At 40.4% G+C, this 16,580-nt stretch overlaps 1 protein-coding gene across 27 annotated transcripts in view; it reads left to right on the top strand.

Annotated features, from left to right (window-relative positions):
* Window positions 1-16,580, top strand: part of HUWE1 (HECT, UBA and WWE domain containing E3 ubiquitin protein ligase 1) — a 143,571-nt gene that overhangs the window by 83,992 nt on the left and 42,999 nt on the right. For all 27 annotated transcript variants that reach the window (XM_089904493.1, XM_089904495.1, XM_089904512.1 and 24 more), the window contains 14 exons: window positions 2,996-3,187; window positions 5,734-5,950; window positions 6,537-6,659; window positions 7,442-7,679; window positions 8,074-8,304; window positions 9,588-9,710; window positions 10,153-10,248; window positions 10,817-11,086; window positions 12,309-12,461; window positions 13,963-14,090; window positions 14,316-14,397; window positions 15,080-15,256; window positions 15,730-15,889; window positions 16,179-16,537. In XM_089904493.1, coding sequence (XP_089760619.1) covers window positions 2,996-3,187; window positions 5,734-5,950; window positions 6,537-6,659; window positions 7,442-7,679; window positions 8,074-8,304; window positions 9,588-9,710; window positions 10,153-10,248; window positions 10,817-11,086; window positions 12,309-12,461; window positions 13,963-14,090; window positions 14,316-14,397; window positions 15,080-15,256; window positions 15,730-15,889; window positions 16,179-16,537 — 2,549 coding nt within the window. The remainder of the gene's footprint in view (window positions 1-2,995; window positions 3,188-5,733; window positions 5,951-6,536; window positions 6,660-7,441; window positions 7,680-8,073; window positions 8,305-9,587; window positions 9,711-10,152; window positions 10,249-10,816; window positions 11,087-12,308; window positions 12,462-13,962; window positions 14,091-14,315; window positions 14,398-15,079; window positions 15,257-15,729; window positions 15,890-16,178; window positions 16,538-16,580) is intronic.

Here is a 16,580-nt window from a genome sequence, read left to right on the forward strand (position 1 = left end):
TGCATTTCAGTTGCGTTTTTACCTTTCTTGAAATAATAAAGCATAATATGCTGAAAATGTTGCTTTTTCCCCCTCCCATCTTCAGTATTAAAATGGCTACACAGAAATTCACCAATTTTGATAAGTCTTTTTTTAAATGTGTGCTGATATGACAGCTGTCACATAAAATCTAACAAAATTGTTTTGAAGGAAGTTAAAGACAACTAAGTGCTACTGGAGGCATCTTATGGGAAAAAACGAACGAACCTTTTGGCCCACTCAATACAATCTTCTGACCGTAATGCAGCAAACCTAAAATTAATAAAAGTAGCTATTCTAGAAAGTTTTTTTCTCCTATACTCTGCATCAAGGAGAAAATGAATTTGATAAACTATTAAGAAAACAGTGAAGATAATTCTGTGTATAAAAACCTATCACAGAGCTAAACCCATGCACATATGGTCACCTTATCTTTGATAAAGGAGGCAAGAATATACAATGGAGAAAAGACAGTCTCTTCAATAAGTGGTGCTGGGAAAACTGGATAGCTACATGGAGAAGAACGGAATTAGAACACTCCCTAAGACCATACACAAAAATAAACTCAAAATGGATTAAAGACCTAAATGAAAGGCCAGACACTATAAAACTCTTAGAGGAAAACATAGGCAGAACACTCTATGACATAAATCACAGCAAGATCCTTTTTGACCCCACCTCCTATGAGAAATGGAAATAAAAACAAAAATAACCAAATGGGACCTAATGAAACTTAAAAGCTTTTGCATAGCAAAGGAGAACCATAAACAAGATGAAAAGACAACCCTCAGAATGGGAGAAAATATTTGCAAACGAAGCAACTGACAAAGAATTGATCTCCAAAATATACACGCAGCTCATGCAGCTCAATATCCAGAAAACAAATAACCCAATCCAAAAATGGGCAGAAGACCTAAATAGATATTTTTCCAAAGAAGATACACAGATTGCCAACAAACACATGAAAGAATGCTCATTAATCATTAGAGAAATGCAAATCAAAATTACAATGAGGTATCACCTCATACCAGTCAGAATGGCCATCATCAGAAAGTCTACAAACAGGGCTTCCCTGGTGGCGCAGTGGTTGAGAGTCCGCCTGCCGATGCAGGGGACGTGGGTTCGTGCCCCCGTCCGGGAAGATCCCACATGCCACGGAGCGGCTGGGCCCGTGAGCCATGGCCACTGAGCCTGCGCGTCCGGAGCCTGTGCTCCGCAACGGGAGAGGCCGCAACAGTGAGAGGCCCGCGTACCACAAAAAAAATCTACAAACAATAAATGCTGGAGAGGGCGTGGAGAAAAGGGAACCCTCTTGCAGTGTTGGTGGGAATGTAAACTGATACAGCCACTATGGAGAACAGTATGGAGGTTCCTTAAAAAACTAAAAATAGAACTACCATATGACCCAGCAATCCTACTATTGGGCATATACCTTGAGAAAACCATAATTCAAAAAGAGTCACGTACCACAGTGTTCATTGCAGCTCTATTTACAATAGCCAGGACATGGAAGCAACCTAAGTGTCCATCGACAGATGAATGGATAAAGAAGATGTGGCACATATATACAATGGAATATTACTCAGCCATGAAAAGAAATGAAACTGAGTTATTTGTAGTGAGGTGGATGGACCTAGAGACTGTCATACAGAGTGAAGTAAGTCAGAAAGAGCAAAACAAATACCGTATGCTAACACATATATATAGAATCTAAAAAAAAAATGGTCTTGAAGAACCTAGGGACAGGACAGGAATAAAGACACTGACGTAGAGAATGGGCTTGAGGACACGGGGAGGGGGAAGGGTAAGCTGGGATGAACTGAGAGAGCGGCATTGACATATACGCACTACCAAATAGATAGCTAGTGGGAAGTAGCCACATAGCACAGGGAGATCAGCTCGGTGCTTTGTGACCACCTAGAGGGGTGGGATAGGGAGGGTGGGAGGGAGGGAGACACAAGAGGGAAGAGATATGGGAACATATGTATATGTATAACTGATTCACTTTGTTATAAAGCAGAAACTTACACACCATTGTAAAGCAATTATACTCCAATAAAGATGTTAAAAAAAAGGTATGCTTAAAAATTGTATTGAGATTGCTAAAGATAGAGAAAATGATAAGGAACTAATAAAAAAAGCAGACATAAGTTTTGAAACAACAAATAAGGATTATATGACAGCTAATTATTGTATTGTGGAGGAAGGGGACAGAATTAATAAAATATACATGAAAATGGATGAAACCAAATGTTAGAATCTCAAATTTTGTCAGAGTCTTAAATATACCAACTTTAAGTCAAGGAAAGAATAAAATAATTTACTAAAAACCAAGAACGAAATTAGACTCGCAGTCAAAGAATTGCCTTGCATAACAATTTAGATACATTTTTTCCCAGCAGTTTCTTTCACACATTTAACAAAGGTGTCTTCATTTCCATAGGTTTTCCAGAGTATTACACAGAAAATTTGATGTGTTTTATAGTTTGCCTAATGCTGATTCTTAGGTCAAGAGCACACGCCCCCCCCCAGAAAAGACTCATCTCACATTCATACAAAAATCTTAAATTCTAGGAAATATATTTCTCCAGTGGTAATCTGTGATGTCCAAATTGAGTTTATTAATGAGCTCTAAAATTCTAGCGGGGTGTGTGCCTTGAGTGCATGGGGTCACCACACACACTGTAGTTTATGTGAAGTTTCTGGGTCATGCAGTGTGTCTACAGTCTTCCAAGGTAGCCCTTGAAAGTTAAGAGTTTTAACATGCTCTCATTGGAAGATGTCAGTGTTAGCTACTTAGAAGGACTCCAGGGAAAGAAGTACAGTTTTGTGGTTTTTTCTTTTCAGATTTAGGAAGTTGTGGACACTTAAAGAGTAACAAGCACTATAGATAGCTCTTTCTTCGGACTCTTCAGAACAAGGAACCAGGTGAGTGCTGGCTCAACATGGTCTTATTGCTCCCCTCTTATGTCTACAGATGGGGAACAGGATGGAACCACTGGAAGTATGGATGCTTCTACCCAGGGCTTGTTGGAAGGCATTGGGCTTGATGGTGACACGCTGGCTCCTATGGAGACAGATGAACCTACTGCTTCAGACTCTAAGGGCAAATCTAAAATTACACCTGCCATGGCTGCCAGAATCAAGCAAATCAAGCCGTTATTGTCAGGTGAGTGATTCTCTTCCTTCTGCTCCCTGGTATGGCTGTATTGTTTCCTTTAAGGAAGTTTTAAACTTGGTGGCTCATTTTCAGGTGTCTGCCATGTGACAGGCTCTGTACTAACTGTTAGGGATACAGAGATGAGAGAATCGCTTTCTGAAAGCTAAGTCTACCCCTCCTTTTCTTCCTGCTCACTCTTCTACTACTGCAAATAACCTCTGCTCCTACCGTTTCCCTGAAATGTCTCACCAAGGTATCTGTAACCTCCTTGTTGCTAAGTCCATTGGATACTTTTCAGTCCACTTCTCACTTTTCCGCAGCATGATGGTTGACCTATCACCTCCTTCTCAAAATACTCCTTTCTTGGCTTTTGTGGTATTAATATTAAGCCCTCCTGCTTTCCTGTTACCTGTCTGGCTACTGCACTCAGTCTCCTTTTCCTTTCTCTGTCCCTCAGATGTAGCTAGCAAGTGACATAGTTGATCTGTGTTTTAGTAGTTACTTTGCCAGCTCTGTGGAGACTACAGTAATATGATGCAAGACCACATTAAAGATGTGCACTGGGGACTTCCCTGGCGGTCCAGTGGTTGAGACTCTGCACTTCCACTGTGGGGGGTGCAGGTTCAATCCCTGGTCAGGGAACTAGGATTCCGTGTGCTGTGTGGTGCAACCAAAACAGTGAATAAAGATGTGCACTGATCTGTCTTTGCCATCTTTTGCCCCTTAATGTAAAATCAGTGGGGAGCCTATTTTCTATGTTCTGTACCTCTACCAATTTTGTACATTTGCCACTTTCTGACACCTTAATGTGAAGGAAAATGTAGACAACTCCTGGGAATTGGGGGCTCTGCCCAAAAGCAAGCAAAACTTGGCCTTTGGTGTTTCCATTTGTTACTTTAAACCCCCTTGAATTTTATGTTCTGTTTTAACTTGTTTAATTCTGCTCCTTTGTTTTAATTTGAAAGTCTACTGCCACTTTCCCCAAATTGAAGGAAGATTGACCATCCAAGAAGATGCTAATGTTTATCTCCCCTTTCTTTGTTAGACCTCTGTGACCTTGGCACATTCTGGGGTTTCTGTGTGGGCCCAGCCCATGCTTTTGATGTCTGTTTCTCTGTGGTTACTGGCCTTTTGTTTTTCTCTTTTATCCTTGCTGACTACCTTTGAGCCACTTTGCTGTCTATTCACCTGAAAACGGTGGTGGAAAAGTACAAACTTAATGTGTACATGCATTAGGCTTTCAGAGTCTAGGCCCATCCAACCTCCAGCCAGGCAGTGCGAGTATCTGTAGCCTGATCCCTCATTAGGATTGGGAGATCCTAATTTGGGTGGATTGGGAAAAAGAAGAGACCTGTTCCTTTCTTCTTATGCTGTATATCTCAGAGCTTACTGAGTTTTTGGGGTACGATATGTGGCACCAGTTCAAGTAGAGCCTGTTTGTTTACAGTGGGTTCATATATACATGTGTATAATTAAGAGATGTGCTTTGATTCTAACCTGAATCGTGATGAAATAATGTTTATTTCAGGCATTCTGTGACAGTGTTTTCATTTGTGATTTTAAGAGTAATAAATATTCACTATAGAAAAAGTACAGAGAAATGTTTTAAGGAAAGCAAGGAAATTACCCAAATATAATGTGTTTAGATATATTTTCTTTCCCTTTTTCTGTATATCTCCTTTACATGTTTATATTTGGATTCTGCTTTTTTTTTTTTTTCTTTTTTTCGTTACGCGGGCCTCTCACTGTTGTGGCCTCTCCCGTTGCGGAGCACAGGCTCCGGACACGCAGGCTCAGCGTCCATGGTTCACGGGCCCAGCCTCTCCGCGGCATGTGGGATCTTCCCGGACCAGGGCACGAACCCATGTCCCCTGCATCGGCAGGCGGACTCTCAACCACTGCGCCACCAGGGAAGCCCCAGGATTCTGCTTTTTTGGTTCAGCAGTATCTACCAAAAAGCATCCTACAAAGATGAAAATTTGAAATACTTGTAATCTACCTAACACCTTACAAGATTTTTATAAGAAGGCCGCTTTTTAAGTTTTTATGCTTTTCCTAACAATTTTTTTCCTTTGGGGACCATACATTTAATGTTGTGATGAGACGTTACTAGTATATAACAGATGTTCTTTTCTGGTCTAAGTTGTTAGCATTTTTGCCATTTTTAAAGTTCTCTGTAGGCATTTTAAGTGACTCCATAATTCAATACATAGATATATCATTTACTTAAATAGTTCATATTGTGTATTGCTTTCTACAAAGGTGGTTTCAGTTTATATCTCCTAACAGTGTGAGTGCTTATCTTGTTTGTTTTTCATATTTATTATATATTGAATGCCAACATACTTCTCTGTCTCCTGCCTTCAAAAGAGGCATTTATTCCCTGTGGAGCTTCCTTTTCAGATATCATATGTAGAGACAAGTCCAGGTGTTTCATAGAATGTTTGAGTGGGAGGGAGTAGTCAGTCATTAAAAGGTATTAACAGTAATGTGTCTGTTATAATGAAACCATTCTGAAAGTACTATACAGCCTTATTCTGACTTTTGGGTTCCAGCTTCCTCTAGATTAGGCAGAGCACTGGCTGAGCTATTTGGACTCCTTGTTAAACTTTGTGTGGGGTCTCCTGTCCGCCAGAGAAGGAGCCATCATGCTGCCAGCACCACCACAGCACCAACACCCGCTGCTCGATCAACGGCCTCAGCTCTCACTAAGCTCCTCACAAAGGGCTTATCTTGGCAGCCTCCACCATATACACCTACTCCACGCTTCAGGTGAGGTTCCGCTTGAGATGCAGAATCTAATTGGTTCCTTCTCCACTTGAATGTAGAGTGAGCCACTGAATTAGAGGACTTGGAGGTCCCTTGTTTTACTCTTAAATGTGTACCCCAAATACTGTTTAAGCTACTTGTTTTGGTTCTGCCTAGTCTAAGATATAGAAATTTTAAAAGCATTTGTAATCAAACTGCATTCCAATAACCTCGTATTTACTAGTAGGTGGGAACTGTCACCCTTTTTTGCCTTAGAAATTTTTTTTTTTTTTTTTTTGCGGTACACGGGCCTCTCACTGTTGTGGCCTCTCCTGTTGCGGAGCACAGGCTCAGCGGCCATGGCTCACGGGCCCAGCCACTCCGCGGCATGTGGGATCTTCCCGGACCAGGGCACGAACCCGTGTCCCCTGCATCAGCAGGCGGACTCTCAACCACTGCGCCACCAGGGAAGCCCTGCCTTAGAAATTTTAATATCCAGACTAGTCACCCAGTGCAATATTAAATTTTACTTTTGACTTTTACTTGAATTTCCCATTGCTTCTGTGTCTGCCTCAGAGAAGGTTAACTTTTTGCTTTTTCCCTCTTCCAGGCTGACATTCTTCATCTGTTCAGTTGGTTTTACATCCCCAATGCTGTTCGATGAGAGGAAGTATCCCTACCACCTCATGCTGCAGAAGTTTCTCTGCTCTGGAGGCCACAATGCTCTTTTTGAGTAAGGATCATGGTGCTTTACAGAGAAGCATTGTTTGGAGTTTGGTCTTTTCTGTGTGCCTTAGCAGCCCACAACTTTCTAAGCCACCTGTCCTGTGACAGTGAGATACATAGAGACAGCCATTGGGTATACCCTTTCACGTTTCAGGAACTAACTGTATGTATCTCCATCTTCCTGGAGGGTGTGATTCAGCCTGTCCTAGGAATGTTTGTAAGGGTCTCTGTTTTTCTTCATTTGGCTTGTAATGTCTGGTACATATTTTCTAATAGACTTGTCCTTTGCTGCTGTTTCTCTGAATATGATCATTTTTCTGCTTCTTTTGATCAGAAGATTCTAAGCTAAGTTTCACTTTGGGGTTTTTGTTTGTTTTGGCTTTAAAAGTAAAGCTAGAAGCGGTAGTAATTTTGCCATATATGCATATAACAAATATATGTCAATAATATATCAATAAAGCTGGAATAAAAACCCAAATAAAAGGTAAAGCTCTGTATTCAACATCTTGTAATTACCTATAAGGAAAAAGAAGTTTATATATATATATATATATATATATATATAAAACTGAATTGCTGTATACCAGAAACTAACACAACATTGTAAACCAGCTATACTTAAAGTAAAAAAAGGGGGGGGAGGGGTAAAGCTAATAAATGTTGGACAGACTGGAAGCAATAGCTCCAAGAGGAGGGACTGGGAAGCTTTCGAATGTGTCCCTTTCTCTCCCCATCCCCAATCTAAAATACTAATATTCTATCTCTATACTTTCTCTTATTTGAATTTAGAACATTCAATTGGGCTCTGTCCATGGGAGGCAAAGTTCCTGTTGCAGAGGGATTAGAACATTCAGACTTACCTGATGGCACAGGAGAATTCCTAGATGCCTGGCTAATGCTGGTGGAAAAGATGGTGAATCCCACCACGGTGCTTGAATCTCCACATTCACTGCCTGCCAAATTGCCTGGAGGTGTTCAGAACTTTCCACAATTCAGTGCCCTCCGCTTCCTTGTGGTAACTCAGAAAGTGAGTAGTCAGCATTCTAAAACCAAGAGCAATTTCTCATGCCAACTGGGTAGCTCCCACTCTGTTTTGTCCTCCTTAGTGAAATAACTCGATTGGTAGAGAACCACTGGCTCCTACTCCCAGATAGGGCTGCCTTGCAGAATGGGATAGAGACCACTTGATAATTTTCTGTGGTGTAAACATTTGAACTGTAAACTTCAGATTGGTACTTCCAGGTTGGGTTAAATGCCCCTTCTCTGTACTTCCTTGGGCCCCCCCCAACCTCAGTACTGCCTAGGATTTTGTTGTTGGCACTGACTGTGGAAGGACCGTCTCATAAGTCTTTGACTTATTCTTCCTGGGGTTTTGAATTGAGACAAAATGATCTTTACACAGCCTTTCAAATGACTTACAGGCAGCCTTTACTTGCATCAAGAACCTGTGGAACCGGAAACCCTTGAAGGTGTATGGTGGGCGAATGGCTGAGTCCATGCTGGCCATCCTGTGCCACATCCTCCGAGGAGAACCTGTCATTCGAGAGAGACTGAGCAAAGAGAAGGAGGGGTCTCGAGGAGAAGAGGATACAGGACAAGAGGAAGGTGGCTCCCGCCGGGAACCTCAAGTCAACCAGCAACAACTACAACAGGTGGGGTTCTGGCCTCACACTCCAGGATCAAGACTTTGCACTGGAGAGTATACTGCTTGTGGGGTTTCTAAGTTTCTTAATGCCTGGTCCTGTTAGGGGATAGGTTTAAATTTGTTCCCTCTTTTACTCTTTATTTTTTTCTCTTGAGAAAGCTGGAGAATAGTTTCAGTACTCCTAATAGGTAAAAGATTTGTGTCCTCCCAAGCATATTGTTTAGTATTGGAAGTCTTTTACGTATTCTCAGTAGGCTGTGGTTGCCATGTTCTTTGGAGGCAAACTGTCCTCAGCTACTTTCTCATTAATCTATAAAGAGAAGGGATATTGTGGCCCAAATTTATTTTCCATCAAGAGCTTTCGGAAACCTTAGTCACCTACAAAACTTTTGTTTTCATTTTTAAATTTTAAAATATTGGAGGCTAGAAGTGGGGGGGGTGCACTTAGATCCTCACATTTCAGTCTCAAACAGCATTTAGCATACTCCTCTTGCAATTTGTGTGTATGTATATGTGTTCTCTTTATATCTAGAGTCCTGTTCAAATATGTCTTCTATATGTACATGCAACTTTTTTTATTATAATAGTTAAAAGTGCTCACTTAAAGAAAAGTTAGAAATATAGCAAAATACATTTTAAAGGCATTCTTAATATCACCACACAGAATAGTCATGTCCTTTTTTTCATCACTTAGTTCTATGCCTAATTTTTACATAGTAACATCATACAGTATGTAAGCTTATACTGCTGTCGTTAAGAAAATGGGTCTTTTTTACTTCTTAATCATTCTTTTATTGCTGGATATGTTGATTTTCTTATTATTTGATGTTGTAAAGCTCTGATGTATAGTTTCTTTTTCTACAAATTTTTCTGTGCATCTCATGATTATTTCCTAGTTGTAGATTTCCTGGGTCAGTTTTTCAGGCTCTTGTTCTGTTGCCAGTTTGTCTTCAAGAAAAGTGGGACCAAGTTTTGCTTCTGTGTGTGAGTCTCAGTCTTTGAATTAGAATAATCTTCCTAATGATAATAACCATCTAGGTGAATTTTCTTAAAGGATGGAACTGAGAATCACCTTGGCTCCTTGCCTCAATGTGTAGCTCTGTGTAAATAGTATGGAGGCACCAGGCAGAAAGGATCATTCACGTTATCTAACTGCCTTACCTTATAAATGTTCTCAGTTCATATGAAGTTAGGAAAACTTGTTTACATCTTAAAAGGATTCCTTTCTTTTTAAAATGCATTTGGATTTCTCTTTTACCATGGTTCTGAGATCCTGCCTTCTTTTTGTAGCTCATGGACATGGGCTTCACAAGGGAACATGCCATGGAGGCCCTGTTGAACACCAGCACCATGGAGCAGGCCACAGAGTACCTTCTAACCCACCCTCCCCCGATCATGGGAGGAGTTGTTCGGGTGAGTTGGCTCAGGGGCTCTAATCTTTCATGGCATTGGTTTGGCTGCTGATGTGCTTTACTTCTCTGTGCCGAAATTTTCTTTATATGCTAACTCTTATAGCTCTAGAATATAAGGAGCAGAAGCTTTCTGTCTCCTATTCATGCAAATTACTGGACTTTGCAGAGGAACTCTTAAATTATGCATAATCAGAAAGTAATAGGAAGGCTCTCTTTTGTGAGATGCCAAATAGGTGGTCACATTGAAACTCCTTTCCTATATTTAATTTTGTTGTGATTTTTCCCTCTCGTTCTCGTAAGTGACCAGGTAAGCCTAATTGAGTTTGACTCTAGAGAGCAGCATTCAGAGCCCCTTCTCTTCCTCTCTAAAGCTTGAACACAGGATGTCTGGTTCCTTATGAGTTGTGTGTGTAGTTGCTGGAATTTCTGTTGTTGCTCTTTAGGATCTGAGTATGTCTGAAGAGGACCAGATGATGAGAGCAATTGCCATGTCTCTGGGACAGGATATCCCAATGGATCAAAGGGCAGAGTCACCTGAGGTAACTAGGAAACGCGGCTTCCAAGAGGGTCTGACACATTAATCTTAGTATTTCTGTGAACATTCTGCTACTACTGCAGAGTAATTGGTCGAATTAAAGTGTAAACAAAGACATGTGTGAATACTCATTCATCCCAACCTTGCCATCACTAATCTACATTACATTGACCTGAAACTTTAAGTGAAACAGATGAAGCATTAATATTTATTGTCAAATAAGAGGCCCAAAATGTCCTTGGTAGTACCCATTAGGCCAAACTTGGCTGTCTTTATTACCTAGGAATCTAGGTAATAATTACTTCAGTTTACCATACCTGCAGAGAATGCAGCACAATGTCTACAAATGCTATTTGTGGGGGGTGATGTAGGATGATGCACATAAGTTGCCAGTGCTTTGAGGATTGGAGGTGTCCTTCCCCTGTCTTGCCTTAGCCTGTGTGGCTGCCCTCATACTCATTGCCACACTCTAACGAATGTATCACCTGCTTGAGGAGAAGGTAGAGAATATTCATATGGTAGGGCAGATACATTTTTAGAGTCTTCTCACTTTTTTCCTTCCCTGCCTCCAGGAAGTTGCTTGCCGGAAGGAGGAGGAGGAACGGAAAGCTCGGGAAAAGCAGGAAGAGGAAGAGGCTAAATGTCTAGAGAAGTTCCAGGATGCTGATCCATTGGAGCAAGATGAACTCCACACTTTCACAGATACCATGTTGCCAGGCTGCTTTCACCTTCTTGATGAGCTCCCAGACACAGTGTACCGGGTGTGTGATCTGATCATGACAGCAATCAAACGTAATGGAGCAGACTATCGAGACATGATTCTGAAGCAAGTAGTCAATCAGGTAAGTAAGTTCTCCAGGGGCCAGAAGAGGGGAGTATGTAAAATGGTTTTCCTGCCATCTATCAAAACCTGGTTTCTTTTTTTATTTTTTTAATCAGTATCTTTGCATTTTATCTGATATGGATGTATTCTTTCTTTGAATTCTGTAGATCTAGTAATCTAGCTCTTTCTTGAGTGTTTTCCTGCAAAACATGAATTAACTGCTTCACGCACAAAATATCTTTGAAAGAAAAAAACAAAGCTCTCTTTTTCTAGGTATCTCTTCTTAGGTTCGTCAAAAATGTCTCTCACTCTTGAGCCAAGTTAGGCCCCCTGGCCTAAATAAATGTTTTTCCCTCTCCTCCTATGCAACAACCATTTTGACAGATGAGTCCCCATCCTAATGAGTAGTTGTGACCTATTGTCTTTTTTTAAGCAGTGTTTTTCCTCATTATGAAATTAATGTATGCTAGTTGTTGAAGTAGAATAAGAAATAAATTGCCCTAAATTCCCACATAGCCAGTTAGCATTTTGGTTTTATTTCCTTTACTATTTTTTATGATTTATGTATTTAAATCATTGGAATCTTGTTTTATATATTTTTTTAAGTTTAGAGACAGAGGAAGAAAGTAAGTGTTGTATGTAAACATAGCTTTAGTGTATGGAAACATCACAAGAGTAAAAGGCAAACTGAATAAACCTTTTTTCTTCCCCCCACAAGATATCACCAATGCTTAGTTATCTTTAATCTATATTAAGAGCTTATAGAAGTGATTCTAAGCAAACTAAAACCTTAATAGACAAGGGCAATTACATAAAATTCATTACAAGAAATTTTTAACATGCATACTAAAGCAAGACCAATGTTTCTAACTGGGATTTTTGTTTTCTGTTTTTAATGATAATTCTGGGGCAGGTGTAGTGAAAGATTTTAAGTTGGTAGAACCTTTGTGGGATTGACTCTATATATGCACCAGAAAATTTTTAAAAATATTCATTTTCTTTAACTTCTAATTTAGACTTCTTGTAATCTAGCCTAAGAAAATAATTTTTTAGAGGCGCTCCTTTAGTAGCGTACATCTTTTGATACAGACACCCTATAGTAAATATGTTAATATTTACCCCCCTCCTTCAGTGAATGTATTAGAGGTGGAGGGAGTATTTTACAAGGTTGAGAATGTTTTGACATACCTCATCATACTCAATCTACAGTTTTTGACTTGGCCACTTTTCTGCTTTCGTAGGTGTGGGAAGCTGCTGATGTATTGATCAAGGCCGCTCTTCCCCTGACAACGAGTGACACAAAAACTGTGTCAGAGTGGATCAGTCAGATGGCCACCCTGCCCCAGGCCTCCAATTTGGCTACTAGAATCTTGCTTTTAACACTGCTTTTTGAGGTAAGATTTAGACCTTTTGGTCCTTGTGATTCATTCATCAAAGAATCATCAAACACTTACCATTTGAGACATTGAAGAAGGTAGAGAGAAATGTAGGACAAGTCTGCATTTCATAGCCTACAGCTTCTAATAGACTGTAATGTACACAATTAAGTACAAAATACAGCATTCTATGCCACATGAATGGCATAAACAGTTTTATCTGAGTTCGGGGGGGGCAGTATGCATCACTTCTGGATAATGAGAGAAGGGCTTCTCAGAACAAATGTTAATTGAATTGGGTCTTAGAGGATTGGGGGATGGGGTGTAATTATAAGACCGTACTTAGAATGACTATTAGCAGTTAAGTTGTGGAATATTTTTGGCTTCTCTGAGGAAAACTAACAAGCAGCTAAAGAATGGGGTAGGATGTGGAAATTTGGTAATAGGTGTCAGATAGAATCTGACTCTTCTTTCCTACCTGGTCAGTCAGCAGATTATTTGAGGTAAAGCATGGCTTGGCCAGGACATGTTCTTGTTCCAGCCATCATAGGAATTAGGAGGCACCTAACCTTGAACAAGTGGTTCTTCATTCTTATCTTATCATGTTTAATGGTAAAACCTGGATTTAATGGAGTAAACCCTTATAGCAACTCAGGAGTTAAGTCCAATATATGTGTCAGTCTGTGTGTGTACAGTCTCAGGGCTTTCCTTTGTGTTAAAAGTGGTGATTCTTATTATATAGCACTTGTGAATAGATACTTGTGGGAAATGTTGCAAAGTACTGAATGCTGGGGGTCCCCCAAAACATTACAATATAAAGAAATCACTCATGAGCCCCCCTTTTTTAAAAAATCACAAATGACAGCCTAACATTTTTCTTCTAGTCTTTTTTTCTGTACATTTAAACAGTTGGGATCAGAGTATTTAGAAAGTTTTGTATTCTTTTCTCTCAGTATTATGTTACAAATATTTTCCCACGTCATGTATATATTATTCCATTTTTTTGAGGTCCCCTAGTTTAAATAACTACCTATTGTCGGCCATTTAAATTACTTCCAGTGATTTCCTGTTACATCAGTAACACTTTATGTAGCCCTTGTAAGGGGAACCATTAAGTATGTTGCTGTGTTTAATTATTCCATCTTCCTTGGAAGATTATAAAGGTTCTCTGTAAATCAGAAGCTTTTCAACTAGTGTAGGTAACAGTTCTTAATGATATTAATGATACTAGTAACAGTTTCCATATTAAGCACATACTAATGTACCAGCCACTGTTTTGGCACAGTGTATCACAATTACCTTGGAGATAGAAATTATTCCCTTTGACCCTTGAGGAAACCAAGGCCTAGAGAATTTAAGTAACTAATCTCGGACCACATAGCTGGTAAGTGGTGGAAATGGAATTTGAATTCAACCAATTCTATTAGCGTTCGCTCTTATGTTCTATACCATGCTAATCCTTGATACTGAGTAGAAGCTGGTATTTGTTTTATTTTTTTTCCTTTGATTAATCAATCAGGAGTTGAAGCTACCTTGTGCTTGGGTGGTTGAATCTAGTGGCATCCTTAATGTCCTAATCAAACTCTTGGAAGTGGTTCAGCCCTGCCTACAGGCCGCCAAGGAACAAAAGGAGGTCCAGACCCCAAAGTGAGTGACCCTGTAATCTCTCTTGTTTTCATTTCTGTTGCCCTGGGGATTTGGGCCCTCAAGCTTAGGGCTTGAATCAGGGAGTTTTCTGGGTCATGTACGGGCCAAATCTTGGATACCTTTTGTGGCTTGAAAATTGTGAGGTACCTGATGAAATCAAGATAAATTTTCCCATGTTGTGCAGGTTTCTGGCTTGCCCAGAGTAAATCATTTCTCCTGTTTTAGGTGGATCACCCCAGTGTTGCTTCTGATTGATTTCTATGAAAAGACAGCCATCTCCTCAAAAAGGAGAGCCCAAATGACTAAGGTACGTAATATGGTGTATGTGGTGAGCAGAACAGCTCAGCTTCTTGAGGCAAGAATAGACCAGAAGAGAATGTGGGATAGTGGTAAAAGAAAAAAATGTAAAGCTCTCTGATCAAGGCATAAATCTCTTGAGGGATCTTGATAGCTAGAGTTTTCTTTTGAATTGGGAGTTAGAATTTTTTTTTTTTTTTTATGGAGCTGCTGGCTAAAGGGTCTAAGAACTTACCCTGGAAGTAAATGTTAAAGAAGTGTTCTGTCTCCAGAGGAGGAGTGGCTCTTCTTTTATGTGAAGGACTGAGTGTGCAAGGATTCCTCCAAAAGCAAGTGCTCCTTATACGAAAATTATATACGCCACATCATCTTAGTACCTTCCCAGAAACAGAAGTTTTGTTCCAGTACATCTAAAATGTTTACCTTTTGTGGAAAATAGTTGGAAACAAAAGGAAAGCAGAGCATCACAGGATAAGGGTATTTATAGAGTGTTTTGTGCCTATGGAGAGGCTCAGGAATGCGAGGGTTAAGGTATATAAAAACTTCTCTCTTGGTTTGCAAAACATTTAAAATGTCCAATATATTTCTTTTTCCTGGGTTAGCTTTAGCAATGAACACTGATGAAATTACTATTTCTTCTAACAATCAACCTTGTAAGGAAGTACAGTGAAACTTTGTGTTCTTGTATTTAGTACCTACAGTCCAACAACAACAACTGGCGCTGGTTTGATGACCGCTCTGGACGTTGGTGTAGTTACAGTGCAAGCAACAATAGCACTATTGATTCCGCCTGGAAATCTGGAGAGACAAGTGTGCGTTTCACAGCAGGCCGAAGAAGATACACTGTCCAGTTCACTACAATGGTGCAGGTACATGCTCACTCAATGCCATAAACTTGGTTGAAAAGAGGGGAAGGTGCTGAGTATGCCTTTCCGTTTGCTTCTTCCTGAACCAGCAGTCCTGTTATAAGAACAGTATTACCACTCCTAAATGGGGTATAGTTTTCAGAGAACTGAGTCTTCTTACAGCCATGTGTTAGGCCATGAGTCTGTGGCAATTTGATACTGTCCCACCCGGAAATGATTTTAAGTGTTCAGTCAAGGATTAGGGAGTGGTTGGGGATGGAGTCTGCTCTATTGCAAAGTTTATAATTTGCTGTAGGGTCTTGTGTATGCCACTTTCCTTCTGAGGACCCTCAGGCTTTCTCTCTGTAAATGATAGGGGTGGGATAAATTGCCAAGGTTCCTTCCTGTTACAGCATTTTGCTACAGAGTTCCAGCTCTCCCACCCCCCTTACAATTCTTTTTTCAGTAGAGATGTTTTTGTCTGCTTGAATTCCTAGGTTAATGAGGAAACAGGGAACCGGCGCCCGGTGATGCTGACACTCCTGAGGGTACCACGGCTGAATAAAAATTCTAAAAACAGCAATGGACAAGAACTAGAGAAGACATTGGAAGAAAGCAAAGAAATGGATATCAAACGTAAAGAAAATAAAGCCAATGGTATGTACTTTTAGTTGTGAATCTTTCAAGGAGTGTCTTACACAAAGCTAGTGTGCCTTTATGGCTTAAATTCTGGCCAGATTTCATCATGAGTGATTTCTTATCCATCAGATTGCTTGGTGACTTAAAGATACACAGTCCTCTTTATGTGCCTTTTCATCTGGCCTTTGAATTGGTATTTGGTCTGTTTCTCTTAATAGGACCCAAGTGTTTGACTGGTTACTTAAGAGGGAGAGGATGGGAGGAAATGTCAAGTTAACTGTCTGAACACTTACTTTCCCATTTATAGATACCCCCTTGGCCCTAGACAGTACAAATACTGAAAAGGAGACAAGCCTGGAAGAAACAAAAATTGGGGAGATCCTGATCCAGGGCCTGACAGAGGATATGGTGACTGTTTTAATCCGGGCCTGTGTGAGCATGCTAGGGGTCCCTGTGGACCCAGACACTTTGCATGCCACCCTTCGCCTCTGCCTGAGGCTCACCCGAGACCACAAATATGCCATGATGTTTGCAGAGCTGAAGAGTACCCGCATGATCTTGAATTTGACCCAGAGTTCAGGCTTCAATGGGTTTACTCCCCTGGTCACCCTTCTCTTAAGACACATTATTGAGGACCCCTGCACCCTCCGCCATACCATGGAAAAGGTGAGTCTTTCTGGTGTCCGATGCTGGTTTAGCTTTACATAAT

Source organism: Delphinapterus leucas, chromosome X (assembly GCF_059928025.1).
Source record: "Delphinapterus leucas isolate spDelLeu-1000000601 "Yukka" chromosome X, BTC_Dleu_Yukka2, whole genome shotgun sequence".
NCBI classification, from domain to species: domain Eukaryota; kingdom Metazoa; phylum Chordata; class Mammalia; order Artiodactyla; family Monodontidae; genus Delphinapterus; species Delphinapterus leucas.